The sequence below is a fragment of the Leguminivora glycinivorella genome, chromosome 24, assembly GCF_023078275.1.
Source record: "Leguminivora glycinivorella isolate SPB_JAAS2020 chromosome 24, LegGlyc_1.1, whole genome shotgun sequence".
In the NCBI taxonomy this organism is placed as follows: Eukaryota; Metazoa; Arthropoda; class Insecta; order Lepidoptera; family Tortricidae; genus Leguminivora; species Leguminivora glycinivorella.
The window spans coordinates 3,242,940-3,265,793 of NC_062994.1; the positions used below are offsets into that span (position 1 = coordinate 3,242,940).

The 22,854-nt window shown below is 34.9% G+C and overlaps 1 protein-coding gene and 1 non-coding gene across 2 annotated transcripts in view; both read right to left on the reverse strand.

Moving 5' to 3' along the window:
- Positions 1 to 21,463, reverse strand: part of LOC125238693 (NAD kinase 2, mitochondrial) — a 32,212-nt gene extending 10,749 nt beyond the window's left edge. Inside the window, exons 1-2 of the mRNA XM_048146094.1 lie at positions 21,061 to 21,463; positions 9,993 to 10,110 (exon numbers count right to left, since the gene is read on the reverse strand). Coding sequence (XP_048002051.1) covers positions 9,993 to 10,110; positions 21,061 to 21,109 — 167 coding nt within the window. The 5' untranslated portion in view covers positions 21,110 to 21,463. The remainder of the gene's footprint in view (positions 1 to 9,992; positions 10,111 to 21,060) is intronic.
- Trnal-cag lies at positions 5,976 to 6,059 on the reverse strand. Its single transcript has one exon. It is a non-coding gene; the product is annotated as a tRNA-Leu (tRNA).
- Positions 21,464 to 22,854: the final 1,391 nt, after the last annotated feature.

Here is a 22,854-nt window from a genome sequence, read left to right on the forward strand (position 1 = left end):
GTTATTGGGTACCCAATGCAGACTTGCATTAAAGTATTACAATAGATAGGTACCGTAAACTGGGGTTACATTGATCAGTTTATAGTTTAAACTACTCTAACTTCTACATAAAAAAACCGGCCAAGAGCGTGTCGGGCCACGCTCAGTGTAGGGTTCCGTAGTTTTCCGTATTTTTCTCAAAAACTACTGAACCTATCAAGTTCAAAACAATTTTCCTAGAAAGTCTTTATAAAGTTCTACTTTTGTGATTTTTTTCATATTTTTTAAACATATGGTTCAAAAGTTAGAGGGTGGGGGACGCACTTTTTGTTCCTTTAGGAGCGATTATTTCCGAAAATATTAATATTATCAAAAAATAATCTTAGTAAACCCTTATTCATTTTTAAATACCTATCTAACAATATATCACACGTTGGGGTTGGAATAAAAAAAAATATCAGCCCCGACTTTACATGTAGGGGGGGTACCCTAATAAAACATTTTTTTCCATTTTTTATTTTTGAACTTTGTTGGCGTGATTGATATACATATTAGTACCAAATTTCAGCTTTCTAGTGCTAACGGTTACTGAGATTATCCGCGGACGGACGGACGGACGGACGGACGGACGGACGGACGGACGGACGGACAGACAGACATGGCGAAACTATAAGGGTTCCTAGTTGACTACGGAACCCTAAAAATGGGAAAATCAACTTTTTTTAGTCTTTTGCTACTAAAAATCTAAAAAGGCTAACAAAATAATGTACGGAGAGAAAAAAAATGACGAAAACTAGGATTTTTTGGTAATCGAATGTAACCCCTTACTTACAGAAGTATTTTATCTCAAGGAAAGATAAAAATCGTTTCGCAGGTTCAAAAGTTACAACTGTTTAATGCTATTTTGGGGTTACTTTGATCAAAAATATAAATTACCATCTTCGAAAAATCAACTTTATTTAAGATTGTCTCAATATTTATCACAAAAAGAGATCAAATTATCAGCCTCAAATAAGTACCTTGACATAATACACAATAATCAACTTTGTGTAAGTATGGTCAATGCTGTTACCCCATGCAAGTGATCAAAGACACCCCACAAACTAAATAATTACTAATAAAATGCCTAGTTTGAATTTTAACACAAAACTCAATACAATGATATACCTAAACACATTTCTGGCAAGCTAATATTCACTGTGAACCTTTTACTTTAATACCCAATTACCCACTAAGTTAGTTTAAAAGTTATTTGAACATGATAAATAGCGATAAATTATACTTACATTTTGACAAGTGATTTGCACTGCCCACTACCATACTTGTTCACTGCGTTAGAGCAACTAATGGTAGTAACTATCGATAGTGCCAACGCCGTTAAAAACACCATAACGGCCCAGCCACGACATTGGTCTAAGCGCGACAGCGGTGAGCGGCAGCCATACGTGCGAATGAAAAGTCCCATCGCTGTGTCTCGCTCCAATGTATGGCCGCCGCTCACCGCTGTCGCGCTTAGACCAATGTCGTGGCTCGTGGCTGGGCCGTAAGGGTTCCTGTTGTACCTTTTTGGTACGGAACCCTAAAAATGGACAGATGCGTTGGGACGTAGAATTTTCCGTTTCAAGATAAAACGAAGTTTTTATCAATGTAACCCCAAGTATCAAAGTAACCCCAGTAGTAAAATAGTTTTTATATTTAATGGAACAGGGACAAAATATCCAAATATTAGATATATCTGCCACAAGCCACGAGATACCACAAAATTATACGAAGTATATTTGCAGTTGGTGACAATATAGGAAAGGAATGTTTCCAGTAAGACTGGTAATTTACTCGGTATTATTGGGAATATTACTAGTAAGATTGGTAATTTACTCCCCGAGGCACTCTACGAGTTTTTTTAAGTTTTATGATGGCGACTTAGTAATACATAATTAAAAAAATAACCATCGCGTCTCATAAAAATTGCAAATTTTGTATATTACCCATCGATTTAAACTTTCCTAGATACACTATCGCCTACAAATTCGACACTCAAAAGTGTCCGATCGCTAAGTTGCAAATGTGTGCGTCTAGTTGACAAACGAAAACTTCGCAATGTAGTAAAAACTACTTTCATTTTTTTACAAAAACAACGTTATTTCTTAGTACTTAAAGTTCAATTTCAAATGCAAGCAATTGGCGGTTATGACATTAATGAATGTGATCATCGCGAAAGCCATAAAATTTTATTACCGCAGATCGCAGGTGTGCATATTTTTAAACAAATCTACGTCTTATTGCAACCAACATAAGTTTAATTTCGTTCGCGCTGCAACAATCTAAACGCCATTTTTACATTGAGAACGAGGATGGACAGAGGCATCATGGGAGTCGCGCTATGAGATGAAAGGCGAGAATGAGGAAATTTGCGGTATTTTTGCGAAAAACTGTTTTAAAAAATCCTATTAGATAGAAAATTTCTTAAGGAACAAAACGTTTGGTATAACATTTTTCGAGATTTTGCGTATTTTAAGCGAAAAAAAATGAGTTTTTACTGTATGATATTTTTATTGATATTATCTCAAACAAAAAAATATATAAGGTACGGCGGGACAATTTGGACTGGGGAAAATTGCAACTGATCAATATCTCCACGTTTTGCAATGTTTGCATTATTAAATAGAGTCAACTGAGGTATATACAGGGTGTCCCACGGCGATGCCACATGGAGGGAAAGTACCTTAAATATCGTAGATAGCATATTTTGCTGAAAGAAGACTTCATTTTATTTTCTAAACTTAGTAAAAGTGCATTCAATTTTTTTTAATTTTTACTATGAGGACTTATACAGGGTGTATTTTGAGCGGGTCAGTAAGGCCGATATGAGATCCCGTAGTCCTACATGAAAATAGTCTAAGGGAACCATCCATCAATTTCAAATTTATGAAAAATGGCATTTACAGATTTTGGAAAAAACATACAGGGTGCTAGAAAAAGGGCATTTTTGACAATTATATATATATATATATATATATATATATATGTGTGTGTGTGTGTGTGTATGTATGTATATATATAACATACGTGTGTGTGTGTGTGTGTGTGTGTGTGTGCGTGTAGTGAGTGTATGTGTAGCGATTATGTGAAGGTAAACAGTTGAGGGATTGTATGTGGTGTGTGTGAGGGATGGTGCACTTGGAGAATATGAATTAAGTAGCTATTAAAACAAAGAAGAATTGAATGATGACATTAATTTATTATTCTACGTAATTTCTTTCAAAGATTTGTGTGGGTAAATCTTCTCTCCGCTCCTCAGCTATAATCTTGCGCCATTTTTCCCTTTCAACGTCTTGTTTTGAGAATCTGGAATAAAAACCTTTTTTATTACTTAAAAACGAATTTGCTATTCCCGGGTTGTTTCTTTTTATAATTAAAGTAATTTATAAGATATGTATTAATGTTATTGAATTGAAATCATTTATTTCAGACTTATTGGTCCATAATAATAAATAAATACATACATTATTAATATGAAATAGGCTTCTTTTACAAAAAATATAAATTAGCGACTCCATCATTCCATTTTTAACTATGTTCCACTTCAACCATCTTTTGTCGCCGTCCGCTCATTACTAGTATAGCGCGAGAGAAAGAGACAAACTGCGTAAGACCAAATCAAGGAATTTACTTCAATTATTCTAGAAAATAAATGTTTTTAGTAAGTTAGGAAACCATTTTGGCCATAAATGCATAATATTATAAAATTATTAACAATTACTTACCTGAAATACGATACGTCATCCTTTTTTAACGTATATAAGGTGTTATTTTTGCACTTTTTTACGGAGCACTTCGCCATGTTGCCGACACGGCGGATGAAGCGCTACTGACCGCCCAATTGTGCTTAGAACATTTTCAAGCACAATTTGCTGCGGACACATTCTAAGCCGTGATGGTGCATCTAGGTAGTTTAGATCGATGATATTACCCGGTTTTGGTAATATTACCGGTAAGATTGGTATTTTACTGGTAATATTCCCAAATGGAAAAATACTGGTAACGAGTATTTTACCGACGACCCATCACTAGTCGGGAGTGTTCTTAGCCATGTTTCATGAACATCGTTTTCTCAAAATTTTAATTTTGTGGTTAGGTTATTATGATTTAATCCCCGTGAGTAGCAGGGGAGGACCACTATGCTTATAATTTTTACTTTTTATAATAAATTATAATTTTAGCGGGACTTATATTTTTTCATCCACACATAATTTTCAAATCGTAGCACAACACACACATACTACTATATAAACCACACTGTCATACTAAATACGGAGTACATCATCATCATTTCAGCCGTTAATCGCCCACTGCTGAGCATAAGCCTCTCTTCGTGTACGCCACTTATCCCGCTCCTGGGCTAATCTCATCCAGAAGTACCCCGCAGTTTTTCGAATGTCGTCCACCCAACGGGCGAACGGATGCCAGGCGCTTCTTACATCCGATAGCGACCAATACATTGTAGTACGACAAAGAACTTAATAATAATCTTAACTTAATAATAATAACCATAATTAAAATAAATAAAGAGAATCTTAACTCTTAACCTCTATACAGCCAAAGAGGATCAAGTATAGTAAACAGTTACTGTCAAAGTAAAATATGTAATTACAGTGAATAGACTGCCATCTCTGGCACAGGCTTAAAACTTTTAAACCTCAGTTTTGACAATTTGGCCTATATTCTAGATATGTGTTAAAATGTCAAATATTAATATTAACGCCATCTAGCCGAGCGTCCCCCAAAGGCCATCTAGATCACCGTACCTTTTTCTATGTGGTTCTGAGCTATTTTTTTTTTCTTAGACTATAGCTGTCTATACTTCTATAGGGAGTAACATAATAGTTATTTGTTATACAAGGGGGCAAAGTTGTATTTTAACGCCGAGTGTGGAATTGAAAAACGAGCAAGTGAAAGGATTCTATAGTTGAACCACGAGCGAAGCGAGTGGTTCAAAATATAATCCTGAACTTGCGAGTTTTTTAACACACGAGAAGTAAAATACATACCCGAGTGTAACACAAAACTTTTCCCCTCACTACAGCGAGGAAACTACAACGCAAAAAATGCGTTTATCACTGCTTCCAGATGTTCCACAGGTGGTAAATCATCTTTATTACTAGATTCACCTACTTTTATCAATTTTAAAGCAGTTAATTTGACTTTATTCAAGGTCAAATTACTTTACCCACTAGTGGATAAAATGCGTTTTTACTTAGCTAGTGAGGGGAAAATGTCTTTGATGCAACGTATGATAGATTATTGTTATTCATATGATAATTGTTTGTATTTTAGCTTAATGCGTATTAATATCGTTATCTTACTGCTATTTATAACTCAAGACGTAAATTTTAACTTGTTTGAGCGTTTTAAGCGACACAAAAACATCCATACTAATAATATAAATGGGAAAGTGTGTGTGTCTGTTTGTTTGTCCGTCTTTCACGGCAAAACAGAGCAACAACGCGAGCGAAGCCGCGGGCAAAAGCTAGTATTAAAATAATTTAAGGGCCGACTAGTTAGTCTATGTAAGTATTTTGCAAATTTTTTTTTTATTTTGATTCATAAAATTTTGTATCATTTCACTGAAAGTCCTAAAAATTAGTAGAAATAGGATGTTTTTTGTAATTTTTTTGTAAATAAACGATAAATGGGACACATTCTTACAGCCAAAATCTTTTTTTTTTATCTAAACAAATGTACAGCAACGTAATATAACACTAGAAATTTCAAAGGTTGTTATTTTAAAAGAATATTTATGATATTAGTCTCTTAATATGAGGATGAGGAAAAGATAAATAAAAAAAAATCGATTTTTTTTAATTTATTATTTTTCGTTCTTTTCAAAATTAGGCATTCAATTTGTCCTTTATAATTTATAATATTACAAGTTTTAACTCCATTACTACGATAAAAAAATCACATTTATTTTTCATCCAAAAAAAATACAAAAAGTTTATCAGAAGTGGGATTCGAACCCACGCCCACAGAAGTGGACTGCGACCTGAACGCAGCGCCTTAGACCGCTCGGCCATCCTGACTTAACGGACGTCGACGAAATTAGCGTACGGGATCGCAGTGACAATCCATGTGATCTATCAACCCTGCTATTGCTTTGTACATTCTATTTTTATGTTGTACTAACTTTTTCCCGCGGCTTCGCTCGCGTTAGAAAGAGACAAAAAGTAGCCTATGACACTCTCCATCTCTTCAACTATCTCGACTTAAAAAAATCACGTCAATTCGTCGCTTCGTTTTGCCGTGAAAGACGAACAAACAGACACACACACTTTCCCATTTATAATATTAGTATGGATTTACTATGGATGTCCCACAGATACTATTTATGTATACACCGTGTTTTTATTGACTTCCGTTAACATCGGCATATAGTTAGATCCATTATAGGAAACAGAATGGCATAGTTAGTTTTCTTGAACTCGTAGGTAATTTAAAAAAAAATCCATACACCTGCGATAGATGTTACTTACTTCAATTTTATTGCTGATTGAGAAACGGGCTTTCCAATTAACTCACGCTAAGTAAGTGTCAAAAGTATGACATGTGTTAGCAATTTCAAATGGGTTAGCAATTTGCCAGTGCCAATTCACAATTTGTTTTTTTTTAACCCCTTCTTTGCCAAGAGGGGCGATGAAACTTAAACCAGTTGCAAGTACTCTGTCTACCGTTCTTAGTTATAAATTAAAGGATTTTTTGCGGGTATAGCCGCCTGTGGTGATCATTACGGTCAGTGTTGGCCGTAATCGTCAATTGCCATTAACCATTAATCAATTGCATTGGCCATTGATTTCGCAATTAATCAATTGCAATTAAATGTAATGGCCATTGAATTTTTGCGAAGCTTAATGCCATTGATTGTCAATGCAATTGTCTGATTAATGCCATTAAAGTTAATAAAAAATAATGATCATTGATTTCAATTGCAATTATGTTTAATGCAATTAATTTACTTTTTTTATAAACTAATATTTTATTAAAAGTATTTAAAAATTATAAATCATATGAAAACAAACTTCAGTGAGTCAATAAGGCCCAGCAGAATGACCCGGCCTAAACCCTGGCAGTGCCTAGAGTAACTCAGGTTTGGTGCGACATAGACACACGTGTGTTGTACCGAACCCGAGTTCCTCTAGGTGCAGCCAGGGTTCAGTATCAGCTCTACCTTGGGTACTGCTCACCCAAGTACTCATCAAGGTGAGTTGGATGACGAAAACGGCTTGTTTTTATGTTGCACTAAACCTGAGTTCCACTAGGTACAACCACAACCAGGGTTCACGAAGAGCAGTATAGAAATGTCAAAATAAGTACCTACCTACTTAAAACTTTTATATGTTTCGTCTTTTTTAAATTACACAATTTATTTTTGTTAATTGTCAATGACACTTTCAATTTACATTAACAATTAATTTAATTTTTAATGGTTTGTGTAGCAATTAGCCATTAATCCTTTCCAATTGTTAATTTTTCGAAATGCATTAACGTTAATGGCAATTGGTGTTAATTGCAATTAACAATTAATTTTCCGTCAATTGTCAATGGTTATTGGCAATTAACGTTTTCAATGGTTAATTTTTAATGGTTAATTGCATTGACGTTTGGCCAACACTGATTACGGTACATTTTATTTATATTTATAGTTTTTAATATATATAATAATAATAAAGATCTCCACAACCGTGAGGTGTACAATCTCAGGAATTACTTCCTTAACAACGAGTGCGGGATGCATCGTGATGTGGTGGCAGTGGACGGAAACCTCACGCCGCTCTCCTTGGCGAAAGAGAACTGGCGCAAACCTGTGGTACTAAATACTGCGGACCGCAAGGCGGTATGGGAAAGCAAGCAGCTACACGGGCGGTTCTACAAGGCCCTCACGGGACCCGATGTAGATCTGCTCGCATCGGTGAACTGGTTACAATTCGGGGACCTCTTCGGAGAAACCGAGGGTTTTGCCTGTGCAATTGCGGACGAAGTTATGATGACGAACAACTACCGGAAATATATCCTGAAGGACGGTACGGTTGACATTTGTCGGGCATGCCGCCGTCCCGGAGAGTCACTCAGGCATATTATTTCCGGTTGTTCTCATCTTGCTAACGGCGAGTACCTGCACAGACATAATCTCGTAGCCAGGACTATTCACCAGCAACTTGCTCTTCAATACGGCCTTGTGAACCGCGAAGTACCGTACTACAAGTACTTACCTGCGCCAGTTCTCGAAAATGGTCGTGCCACGCTCTATTGGGATCGATCTATTATCACTGACAGGACTATTGTAGCCAATAAGCCTGACATTGTGATAATAGATCGACTGCAACGCCGGGCAGTGCTCGTTGACATCACCATCCCCCATGATGAGAATCTCGTGAAAGCCGAGAAGGACAAGTCCAGTAAGTACCTAGACTTGGCTCACGAGATAACCGCCATGTGGGATGTTGAATCAACGATCATTGTTCCGATAGTCGTTTCAGCGAACGGTCTCATAGCGAAGAGTCTCGACCAACATCTTAAGAGACTCTCGCTAGGTGGCTGGATCAAGGGCCAGATGCAGAAGGCGGTGATCTTGGACACAGCGCGGATAGTTCGACGGTTCCTCTCTCTGCAGCCCTAACCACCGGCAGCTTGGGCCCTGCCCCGCTGCTGGCGGCACCCTAGGTTAGGTTTTTTATAATGTGTTTATATGTGTTTTGTAAGTGATTTTGTATTTTACTTTTATATTCATATTATAAACAGCCTAGCCTAAGACTTGAAAGAAATAAAGAGAGTAATAATAATATCGGCATCGTAGCTCCCGAATGGATGAACCGATTTAGATTTAGTTTTTTTTGTTTGAAAGCTGAATTAGTCGGAAATGTTCTTAGCCATGTTTCATGAAAATCCTTCATGAAAAAGAAGTTTAAAAAAAATGTGGTTAGGTTATTAAGCATTATTTAAGAATATTGTGATTGTTTAAATTTTAGAATTTTTTTTATGAAATAAAAAAATCTCTCTTTATTTTTCATCTTATACCCCTCAAGAAAAACCTTTCAATCTTACCGAGTGTTACATAAGTATTACATGTTATAACTGCATGCACCCGTTATCAATCTAAACACACAGTCAGTGGAATGTTTTCCAGTTCATACCGGCTTCTGACCCGGCATCCAACCCGGTAAACATAGCAAACAGGAAAATATGAGTTATTGGTGCATTGATAAACTTAAACTACATTCCAGAATAGAAAAAGGCAAACAACGAATAAAAACCGGCCAAGAGCGTGTCGGGCCACGCTCAGTGTAGAGTTCCGTAGTTTTCCGTATTTTTTTCAAAAACTGTTGAATCTATCAAGTTCAAAATAATTTTCCTAGAAAGCCAAAGTTCCACTTCTGTGATTTGTTCATATTTTTTAAACATATGGTTCAAAACTTAGAGGGGGACAAAAGAGAGGACACTTTTTTTTTACTTTTGGAGCCATTGTTTCCGAAAATATTAACAATATCAAAATAGTACATTACGATACAAGTGCGTAAAAAAGGAAGTTCGAAACGAGTGGCGATAAATTAAAACACGACCGAAGGGAGTGTTTTAAATCGACACGAGTTACGAATTTCCTTTTCGCACGTGTATCGTACGACGTTTTTCAGTACAGATGAGTTTCGACCTGGCATATTGAACCACTTCTCGCACTAGTGCGTAAAAAAAACGCCATCTGTACTGAAAAAATAATTTCGTAAACCCCTATTCATTTTTTTTTTTACTTTTTATTTTACCACTTTATCGGCGTGATTGATATACATATTGGTATCAAATTTCAGCTTTCTAGTGCTAACAGCACTTTCTAGTGGTCACTGAACTGAGATCATCCGCGGACGGACGGACGTACGGACGGAAAGACATGGCGAAACTATAAGGGATGGAATAGGATAAAGTGGGACAATGTTGTGGTCTTGCAACATGTAAATAAAGGTACTTACTTCTCATATTCATAGCGCGTGACCTTTGACACGATGAGGCATTTGTCCATGTGTAGTTTTGGCTGCTCCGTACTGGCGCTCCGTATTGCCCCGTTTACATGCTTTGATTTTCGGAGTCCTGGAAAAAAAAAAACAATACATTAGCACACCTCGGACAATGACGATCAAATACACCGTGTTTTTTTGTTTTCCGTTAAATTCGACACGTAGGTTCATTATTAGGAACCACCCTGTATATCACTTTTAGTTGAATTCGCAAAAAAAATTTTTTTTGATCGTTTTCGTACATAATAAATGAATTTATTAGCGTGAGAGACCCTTAAGTGTAACATTCAAGTTAATGTCAAGTGATTGATGCCACATGTCAAAACATATAACATTAGGAATTGGTAAAGGCTGTCACACACGTGTTCGATAGCCGTAAAAGTGCTAGTTTCTTAGAGAAATTAACTGTAGGTATTTTACCTAGAGGTACAGAACCTTCCTTGAACCTTAAAATTAACGGAATTCAATAAAAACACGGTGTATATCTGCAGTTAGAAAAGCTTCGTCATACTTTTCTCCACGTGTAATGTCTGTACTTTGAGCTAAAAACCCAAACTTAGGTAAAAATATAGGTATTTTACGTCATCATGACTGTCAATTAATCGCGAATATCCAACCGATAATATAATTATCTATATATGAGACGTATATTTTATTAAATACTTTATGATAAGAGATATAATAGCGGTAGCAAGGTCTCCGTGACCCAGTGACCGTTTCCTCTTCGAGACTTTTATCGAAGAGGAATACTCCATGGAAACTTATTTTTAGACGATATTTATTTAGAACTACATAGAAGTCGTCAAACTAATATGTGGTATTAAATTATAACTTACTAGCTTTCGCCCGCGGCTTTGGTCGCATTAAATTCGAAAATTGCGGAATGCTCCATACAAACTTCCATCCCCCATTTTAGGGAAGTGGGGGGTTAGAAAGAGACAAAAAGTAGTCTATGTCACTCTCCATCCCTTTAACTATCTCCACTTAAAAAAAAATCACGTCAATTCGTCGCTCCATTTTGCCGTGAAAGACGGATAAAGAAACAAACACTTTCCCATTTATAATATCACTATGGATTTATGGAATATATTTAGTATGAGGAAATGGGATTGGCAATTTCTGTTTATAAGCGTTCTCGACAGTTTTCTGCGACGTTTTAAAAGCTACATCGTTGATTTGTTAAACACTTCTTAATGTTAGGTATTCATATCTATGTCGGACTGTTTAGTTTTTTGTCTACCTACATACAAAGTCATTAAATATTTTACTTGTGACTAATAAGATTGCCATTTTTGTTTGTAGAAAAAATAATCTCAACTTGTAGTGCGAGGAGCTGGGGGAATATTATTCCAGCACTTGGTTGCGAAATATCGAAAACAGATCGTAAAATCGGTTTTGCGTCGACATGATAGCTATTTTATCACGGAATCAAATTACATTAAACATGTTTTTTAAGTCGGATTTTTGAGAATAGCACGACAAACATGACTAAAAACAACTTTGAAGATATAAAATTAATAGTGAGGTTAAGTTAGGCAGCATCAGCAATTGTTTTCCTTTCCGCCTAACAATATGTTTACTTACTAATATATTATTTATTTATTTGGCGACCGGTCTGGCCTAGCGGGTAGTGACCCTGCCTGCTAAACCGCGGTCCCGGGTTCGAATCCCGGTAAGAGCATTTATTTGTGTGATATCACAGATATTTGTTCCTGAGTCATGGATGTTTTCTATGTATATAAGTCATCATCATTCGCCTGCCCTTGTCCCATTCATTTGGGGTCGGCGCAGCATGTCTTCCGCCTCCATACCTCCCTATCATCTATGTATATTCTATGTATATAAGTATTTGTATATTATATACATGTGCAAGGTGAAGAAAACACACTATTTACATTAGCATGTTATCATGTTATTTTAACTTATTTACCCGTGGATGCAGTATGACAACATCATCCTCTGTTTGTAAACATAGGTTAACAATAAACACTATTTATATACAAGGTGCTCGCGAGGAACCCATATAACTTTAACGGCATATTCTTGGTCACATTTTAAGACTAAAATGTCATATAAACTTTTCTAGATTTCGTCTTGTTTCAGAGTTACTGCCAATTTAAAAAAAACATTTCCGTATTATTACTCAGTAGAAAATGTCTTCTTAACGGCGCTGATGCGCAATTGTGGAGCATAATAGTCTCACAGTAGTCATTGATAGATGTCAAAATGTGACAAGAAAAACTTCCAAAAAATTTGGTTTTTAGAAAAATAAATTAAGTAATTCATTTTAATTGCCAACAATTTTATGGATAAAAATTACTTTTTATGTGATAATACGTCCAAAAAAGTAAAAAAAAAAAAAAAAAAATTTTTTTCGCGAAAAATTTTAAAATTCATATAACATTTTTTCTTTCTTTTGGCCTCAGAAACGCGTGGTTCAAGTTATGCGGGTTCCTCGCGAGCACCTTGTATAAAAGCTGGTATTCTAAGTATTGATTGCAATTCTGAAAAAGCTAAGAGTTTTAAATGATTCACGGTTAGTTTCATAAAACTTACATTGGCCGGGATATAAAATGTGATTACCTTTTTGATTTTTATTGAGGTACCGATATTTCGACGCCTCAAATATAATATCGGGACCTCGATAAATATCAAAACCGGCCAAGAGCGTGTCGGGCCACGCTCAGTGTAGGGTTCCGTAGTTTTCCGTATTTTTCTCAAAAACTACTGAACCTATCAAGTTCAAAACAATTTTCCTAGAAAGTCTTTATAAAGTTCTACTTTTGTGATTTTTTTCATATTTTTTAAACTTACGGTTCAAAAGTTAGAGGGGGGGGGGACGCACTTTTTTTTCCTTTAGGAGCAATTATTTCCGAAAATACTAATATTATCAAAAAACCATCTTAGAAAACCCTTATTCATTTTTAAATACCTATCCAACAATATATCACACGTTGGGGTTGGAATGAAAAAAAATATCAGCCCCCACTTTACATGTAGGGGGGGTACCCTAATAAAACATTTTTTTCCATTTTTTATTTTTGCACTTTGTCGGCGTGATTGAAATACATATTGGTACCAAATTTCAGCTTTCTAGTGCTAACGGTTACTGAGATTATCCGCGGACGGACGGACGGACGGACGGACGGACGGACGGACGGACGGACGGACGGACGGACGGACGGACGGACGGACGGACGGACAGACAGACATGGCGAAACTATAAGGGTTCCTAGTTGACTACGGAACCCTAAAAAGGCAATCACGGTTTATATCCCGGTCAATATAAGTCTTCCGAAAAAGCTATCTGCTAAAGGAGGAAAATGGTCAATTTCGAATGGGAAACAATTTGAACTAATCGAAATAATCTCCACGTTAATATAAACTTACAGAAGACCGCAGCCAAATAGCACTAGACCCTACTCATAGTGTTGTGTTCCTGTCGGTGAGTAAGGCTGCCAGAGCTCAACGAGGGTGCGGTGTGCTGATGACGGGAGGACTTACGGAACTAACTTGTTCCGTTTATTGTCCTTTGAGTCGTCGTCAACCCGAACCCTCCTTGGAACTTGTACACTCCTTTTTGCTGTGTACTTAACACAGCAAAGGGAATGTATAAGTTTCTAATGGGGTGGCAACGCGCATGTGACACTGTTTGAGTTGCAGGCGTCCATAGGTTACGGTGACCGCTTTACATCAGGCGGGCCGTATACTTGTTTGCCACCGACGTAGTATTAAAAAAAAAAACTATTAACTAGAGTGCCACATATGTCCACTGGTCACATATGGAACGCGTGTTCAGTGGACATATGGCATTGTAGTTAAAGAGTAAAACGTGGAAAATAATTCGACTAGTTGAAATGGTCTTAATGCACCAAATATCATTTTAACACAGGGGTTCAAAACCTTTTTTATTTTTTTCTAAAAAAAGATTAACATAATTACAGGTATTCTGTAAATTATCAACATGTAGGTGAGAGCGTGAGAGCCCTGAGCCCTGTGCCTAGAAATGGGACGTAGGACGTATATTATATAGGCTGAAATATTTATTATTTTATTATTATTTATCTTAGAACAATATAAACATTCATATAATGATGTTAGGGTTTATCATTTGCGACCTAGCACTAATATACTCTGTCTCTTATATTGCGCAGTGCTATTGCACCAGCTTACAGGAATCATGTTAGATATTTTAGATACATAGTCATGATAGATTCCTCAGAGTATAAAATACCATTTCTTAAATCTGTGATAGATTCATAGTTTACTAGGGGACAAATTGTTTAACCTCTAGTATATACTATTATTGAAAGCCGAGTAAGATCACCCGGCAACCTTCAGATCAATGGTAAACAGGCAGCTTCTGAGCGAGCTCACTCCATCGTAGGCCACGTCTTTGCCTTTGGCTAGTCTGTGGCCAACTGGCCATTTATAAATAATAAATAAATAAATATTATAGGACATTCTTACACAGATTGACTGAGGCCCACGGTAAGCTCAAGAAGGCTTGTGTTGTGGGTACTCAGACAACGATATATATATAATATATAAATACTTATATACATAGAAAACATCCATGACTCAGGAACAAATATCTGTGCTCATCACACAAATAAATGCCCTTACCGGGATTCGAACCCGGGACCGCGGCGTAGCAGGCAGGGTCACTACCCACTGCGCCAGACCGGTCGTCTTATATTAATATTAATAAAAAAACATAAGATTCCAAATTTGAAAAGTGAAATCTCGAGCTTTGCATAAGGGTTGCTTATAATGCTCATATTCTACTATTGAGTGAGAAATTATAAGCTCACAAAAAGGTTGGGTGGTCGAGTGGTGAAGACCCTAGTCTGATTCCCAGCTCGGCCACCTGTGAACTTGGTTGTGTTTTCTTTAGTGTATGATTACTGTTAACTCTCGAATAACACTGTAAATAGGTTGGTGTTTTTTTTTTCCTGTCTCTTATTGTTTGTTTTCAATCATTGCTCAAACTCATGACTGGTGTAGGTACTCCAAATACTGATATGTTTAAAAATTGTAATATATTTGAAGGTTTATTTCTATCTTCAAATATATTACAATTTTTTTCTGTGATTTTGCCCAGTTTCTATCTGTGGAAACTTGTTATTGGCTCGTTGTTTCTATGTCATAAGCCTTATTGTAACTTTAGCTGTAAGTTTTCCTAATAAACAACTGAATAAATAAATAAATAAATGATATCTACACTATGTAACATAATTGCCGAAGATAAATCCTACGGCTTATACATTACCTTCTATAGTACCTTTAATTTTCATGGTGTTTATTTTAAAAAAGGAAGTGGTATTCGTAACCGCTATTCGATACCGGTTATGCTCTTAAATGGATCACCAGCATTAATGTTACACCCTGTATTTCAGTTTATGTAAGCAAACTAGATACCTTGAGACGAATCCTTGGTAAGTGGTATTAATAGTGAGTTTCCTCATTAGTACCTATGTTTGTATATCTATTTCTAGCATCATGATAAGTGGAATAACATGTGTATCTTAATAGATCAATCAGCAAGTGACCTTAGTATAATAGTTCCGTATTGTTATGTGTGTGTTGTTGTGTATGTGTCGTGTGTTAACAATATCTTATCTTATCTTATGTCATGGGGATGATTAGAATTCTATTAAATGTACAGACATGCAAGTTACAAAAAGAAATCGAAAAGTTCACCAAGTAATTAAAAAAAACAGGAATTCAAATATATTTTATGGAAAATCATTAAGCTACCAATATGAAAAGAAAGAAAGAAGAAAGAGAGAAAAGACGTTTATTAGCACAGCATACTTATAACTAGCTTAATCTAATTGTACATAATAGTGGATTGCGCTAAAAGGTCATTACTCAGCTGGGTGTCTCGGCGTGAGCCACATGGCCCGCTCCGCGACGCTGATTTTCAGTAAGGACCAGGAGTTGGACTAGGTGGCACTCAGTAAATGGACTATATGTATACAAATTGTTAATGAAAAATAAATACTAAATAAAACAAAGTTAGCTTAAAACTTAGTGTTTGTGTGTAATGTGTGTAAATGTAAATATGTGTGAGTGTGCACGATTGCCTAAGTGTTGCATTTTTGCTTAGCCAGTATGAATTTACGAAGGTGAATTTTAAAAGTCGAAAAGAGAATTTGGATTACTTTAGGTACAAAACTTTTCAAAATTCGTCAAAATAAAAACACCACCTCGGCTGTTAAGTAATTTGACTTGAACTAATCGATTTTTTCCCCATGGTTTACAGTTTTTCAATATTAAATTGTGTCTACAGTCTACACTAAACTGGTCACATCTGACACATATGGCACAAAAGTCCATAGTGACATGCAAAATATTTCGATTAAGCTATTACCACAAGTAAACAAAGCCTGAAAGTGTGTACTCGAATAATTGTACCAATAATAGATAAAACACTCAACTTAATCTAGGAAACTGCTTCCTTAATTACACTTCCTGATTAAATACTTGAGTTATCTTTAGATATTTCAACATAACATACTGTATATAATTATTAGTTATTATCTTACATAACAGCATAATTATGGCGGGAAGAACGTGATAACTGATAAGTCTGAACTGGACTTAACCATAACTCTTGATATGTTCTATATTCAAATATCAAATAATAAAACATATATGTTGACTTATCAAGTTCTTAACGCCATCCAACAAAAAAATTAAGGAGTCATGTAATTTTGTTTTCGTCGTAACCAATGCCTGGTTTTCAATAAAATGTGCTTTATTAAGGAAAGGTTTTGAACCCATGAATAAAACGGACAACCATATGTTACCTCAATGCTTAAAGTCGAATATTTTTCATCATATTTATAAATGGGCCATTTTTTTTCAAAGTTGTCAACCCCACTTTTTTTGTAACATGGGTTTTTACGCGATTCATACTCAGAATCGCGAGGTCTTTCGATCCTGATAGGAGAAAAAAAAGTCCCAAGATTTTCATACATTTTTCAAACGCCATATAAAATGTATGAATAAATGGTAACAGAATGGGAAAAAACCCCTTTTCTCCCATTAGGATTGAAAGATCTCGCGATTCTGAGAGGAAACCACATAAAAATTTCCAATCCAAAAAAAAAGTGGGGTGGACAACTTTGCAAAAAAATGGCCCAAATACAAAAATAAACATATATAAGCATTATTATATGAATAAAAAAGTCAAACCACATTCAAACAAAAATGTTGCTTTTTGACGAAGCTTGTAGAATAACGGATTTTGTATTCAGTTGACGAAGCCTGCGTTGCGGATTTGAGAACAAAAATTGAAGTGTTTTTGCTGATATACACAATATTTCTAAAATCGTGAGACTCCTTTGTTTCCTGTAAAATTTCTGAAATTTTTACTAACTTTAAAACTTTTGGTTTCAAAGCTTTTGGTAACTTGTACACATAAAATAAATAACCTGTTGGAACAAAATGATTGTTTAATTATACTGTAAAACTTGACCTTGCTGCTTATCTGTGTGAAATCCGTTTTTTACATACATGTGTAGCTGGGTAGTAGGTAATTCTGTTATCTACAATATTGTTTAGTTTATTATCAAATTAAAGTGTTTTACAAAATAATTGACAAGTCCAGAATCTTCTGTTGAAATTAATGGTACTTTTTTAATCCCTGTCCTGTGGCCCGACGCAAAAACGACGGGGTGTTATAAGTTTTACGTGTCTGCTTGTCTGTCTGTCTGTGTGTGTGTCTGTCTGTGGCATTGTAGCTCCCGAACGGATGAACCGATTTAGTTTTTTTTGTCTGAAAGCTGAGTTAGTTGGGAGTGTTCTTAGCGATGTTTCATGAAAATCAGTCTACTATGTCGCAGTTGTGGGTTTTTTTCAAAATTTAAATTTTTAATGAATGTAAAACCCAATGAATAATTTCGTGTTCCATACTTGTTAACATAACTAAAACCATGTTGTGTGATTTGTCTTCATACTTTTTCAGAGTACATAATTATACTTTTCCATCTAAAATCATGGAAAACTAAATAAATTTGTAAGAGACCTGCAAAAATTATGCTTTTAATTTTTAATAGCGCACACTTGGATTTCATTTAGGCTAAAATTCTATCCTATAACACTATAATTTTATATGTTTTTACTTTGTTAGGTGTAATAATCAGGCCTCGGATTATTTTTCGCATGGTAAGATGAAAGAAAACTATGGAGTCGATATTAAAACTAAACTTTAATTCATATTCATACTCATACTCACTAATTTTCTTAGTCCCGTAATACTTTTGTCCCTTGTGCAGGTTGACAGATCGAAAATGTTAATCGAAAATTAATTACTGAATGTAATTAAAATTATTTATGTGGTGTGATTTGGGAAGCCTTTTGCTTGGTAAAGGGTTACATTTACCCTGTAACTATATCAAATTAGTTACTATTTTGTTTGGTTCAGACTACTTTGTTGCGGTAAACGTAATGCTAAGTACTAGCTGATTTATCAAAAATCATTTGCATGTCAATGTCATGTCAATCATTCACGACGCGATGTGTCACTTAATTATTTATTGCAATCGGAACCAGTTTTAGCCCAGAAAATGTGGAAAAAGTTGCCATTATTTACTCGTTTTACAATTGTAATTTTGAAATGGACAATGCACATGCCATACCTTGTCAAGATTTTGAGGCACTAATCCCTGTAACTATGGATATTGGAAACTAGGAGCACATTACGAAAGTAATGTTTTATTTTATTTTATTTTTATTTACAATATAATTTATTTCTATTCATATGATTTATTTTATTTATAATTTAATTTCGTTCTTAATTAAATGAATGAGTATGAGTATGGATATAAATAACAATTTAATTTTAATATCGACTCCATAGTTTTCTTTCATCTTACCATGCGAAAAATAATCCGAGGCCTGGTAATAATATAAAAATAAAATTAATAAATAAATTAATATTTAATATGTTTTTTTTTTTTTTTATACTACGTCGGTGGCAAACAAGTATACGGCCCGCCTGATGTAAAGCGGTCAGCGGTGCAACTCAAACAGTGTCACATGCGCGTTGCCACCCCATTAGAAACTTGTACATTCCCTTTTGCTGTGTTAAGTACACAGCAAAAAGGAATGTATATTAAAAATAAGTATAAATTGGTTTGTAATGAATTCAAAGGTTCATTATTTTTTGCTTTTTAGTTTCTCCGTGGTTTGTAACGCGCTTATTTTTGAAGGTGGTTTTTTTTTTTTGATGAATAAGATTATGATAAAAAAAAAAATACATACAAAGAGGGCAAATATACTACCTATATTTACCAAAAAGCAAGGCCCTTGAAATACCGCAGGTTACTATTTTCCAGAATAACAAAACTGCATGGAGATTTATAAGAATTATTGAGTTATAGAATTATTTGATATATCAGTGCACAGTGAAATTGTTTTAAATGTATATCTTTGATCTAATTTAATTTAATTTGATATAAGTACCTAAGTTTTCATTGTAATTTACTTTTGTTTCTTTCTTTTCTTTTGTGAATATGTGTATCTATGGACTAAAGTTGCCTGAAATAAATGATTTAATAATAAAAAAAAATAATAATTATCCCAAAATCTACAGATTAAACTTATTAAAATACCAGTAAGCTAAAACCTACAGAAAATTAATTACTGAATGTAATTAAAATTATTTATGTGGTGTGATTTGGGAAGCCTTTTGCTTGGTAAAGGGTTACATTTACCCTGTAACTATATCAAATTAGTTACTATTTTGTTTGGTTCAGACTACTTTGTTGCGGTAAACGTAATGCTAAGTACTAGCTGATTTATCAAAAATCATTTGCATGTCAATGTCATGTCAATCATTCACGACGCGATGTGTCACTTAATTATTTATTGCAATCGGAACCAGTTTTAGCCCAGAAAATGTGGAAAAAGTTGCCATTATTTACTCGTTTTACAATTGTAATTTTGAAATGGACAATGCACATGCCATACCTTGTCAAGATTTTGAGGCACTAATCCCTGTAACTATGGATATTGGAAACTAGGAGCACATTACGAAAGTAATGTTTTATTTTATTTTATTTTTATTTACAATATAATTTATTTCTATTCATATGATTTATTTTATTTATAATTTAATTTCGTTCTTAATTAAATGAATGAGTATGAGTATGGATATAAATAACAATTTAATTTTAATATCGACTCCATAGTTTTCTTTCATCTTACCATGCGAAAAATAATCCGAGGCCTGGTAATAATATAAAAATAAAATTAATAAATAAATTAATATTTAATATGTTTTTTTTTTTTTTTTATACTACGTCGGTGGCAAACAAGTATACGGCCCGCCTGATGTAAAGCGGTCACCGTAACCTATGGACGCCTGCAACTCAAACAGTGTCACATGCGCGTTGCCACCCCATTAGAAACTTGTACATTCCCTTTTGCTGTGTTAAGTACACAGCAAAAAGGAATGTATATTAAAAATAAGTATAAATTGGTTTGTAATGAATTCAAAGGTTCATTATTTTTTGCTTTTTAGTTTCTCCGTGGTTTGTAACGCGCTTATTTTTGAAGGTGGTTTTTTTTTTTTTTGATGAATAAGATTATGATAAAAAAAAATACATACAAAGAGGGCAAATATACTACCTATATTTACCAAAAAGCAAGGCCCTTGAAATACCGCAGGTTACTATTTTCCAGAATAACAAAACTGCATGGAGATTTATAAGAATTATTGAGTTATAGAATTATTTGATATATCAGTGCACAGTGAAATTGTTTTAAATGTATATCTTTGATCTAATTTAATTTAATTTGATATAAGTACCTAAGTTTTCATTGTAATTTACTTTTGTTTCTTTCTTTTCTTTTGTGAATATGTGTATCTATGGACTAAAGTTGCCTGAAATAAATGATTTAATAATAAAAAAAAATAATAATTATCCCAAAATCTACAGATTAAACTTATTAAAATACCAGTAAGCTAAAACCTACAGGTTCTAGGTTCTAAATTAAAATATTTACTTACGTCTCAATCCTTTACTTATGGAAACACTGAAGTTATTGAGCACTGACATTGTAAAACTTTAGAGTTCTAAAATAGTTCACTTAAATGTTACTTCTCTTAAAAGTTACTCTTATACTAACACAATATTCACTGATTGCAAACGAAAAATGACACTAAACTGTGCAACGCGTGTAATTCGAAGTATGATTTTCTTATTTAAATAAATTTTCACCAAGAAACTTGTTTATCAAGTGAGAGGTGGTTATGAACTGAGTACATTTACATTGATATTATTATATTAATCGTTTTTAGAGGCGTGGCGCTGACATTAATACGTTCTAGTGTATGCGATAACTTGTTTTCTAAAGATAAAGAAAATCGCAAAAGTCTTCAATAGACAGTGTGATAAAGAAAATAAAATGACCACTGTATGACAATGACAAAGGCGAACAGCGGCCTTTTGACATTTAAGAGGCGTATTTCACACGATTTAAAAACGCCTCCACAACGTCAGTTGCGTTTTGTTACTACATGTAGTAGGATCATTTATGTAGTTTTTTTTGTGTCACATAAGCGCGAAGAGTTGAATCGTTGTTGAATTTGGAAAGATACGCAGCGATTTTATTTAGCGTCTTTTAGATTTTATTTAGCGTAGTAGATTTTTACTTTTCTTTTAGCTTGGTCAACGAACGATCCTAGATGGAATGGCCGAAAGCAGAAAGTTTCACTACGGGATGTTGTTAGGGGTAGTCAGGAGACATACATACTAAAAGTCCTCGGACTTTGGACGTGAGCTCGAAGAGGGGGGGATGAAAAAAGGTCCCATTTTTTGATTTTTTGCTCATATTTGAAAAACTTTGCGTCATACGAAATTTTGATTTACTACACTTTGAAAGCTTATAAAATTCTCTATAACTTTGATCTAGAAACTTTTTTTCTATTCTCAACTATTATCTAGGTCTGAGCTCCTAAAAACTGTTAATTTTTTAAAAATCGTTTTCCCCCTCACTTTTTGCTTCATACATTGCTCCATATCATGAAAAATATTTATCTTAGACAAAAGTTTTCTTGAAAAATCTTGTAGATCATTCAAATACCTTTCATAATATGTGTACATATGCTTCTGGGTCATGTACCGTTGAATAATTATACGACTTTAAAACGAAATAAAACAACAAATGTATGTGATAAACGTGTAAAATATGTATTTCATGAACATGATTGTATTACGATGCTGTATAAATGCATTCACACAACAGGTAACAATACAATTAGCTGTACATAAAGGCCTTCTCACAACCACATCTACCACTACTACAATCTGTAGTGCACCGGCAAAATATTAACTTCAGTATTTCTTTCGGAGCAGCTGGTACTTTGGTTTGCACAGGAATCAGTAAGTTGCTTTCGTTCCGTGCCCATCCCCATTCATCATCCTCCTTGCGTTATCCCGGCATTTGCCACGGCTCATGGGAGCCTGGGGTTCACTTTGACAACTAATCCCAAGATTTGGCGTAGGCATTAGTTTTACGAAAGCGACTGCCATCTGACTTTCCAACCCGAAGGGTAACTAGAACTCATTGGAATTAGTCCGGTTTCCTCACGATGTTTTCCTTCACCGAAAAGCGACTGGCAAATATCAAATTACATTTCGCACATAAGTTCAGAAAAAAGTCATTGGTACGAGCCGGGTTCGAACCCGCAACCTCCGGATCGAAAGTCAACGACACCCCCAGGATAGAGGAAGACACTGATGATAACGGCGGGGAGGATATTGTCTAAGATACAGTTGTCACATCTGATCCAGATGACATG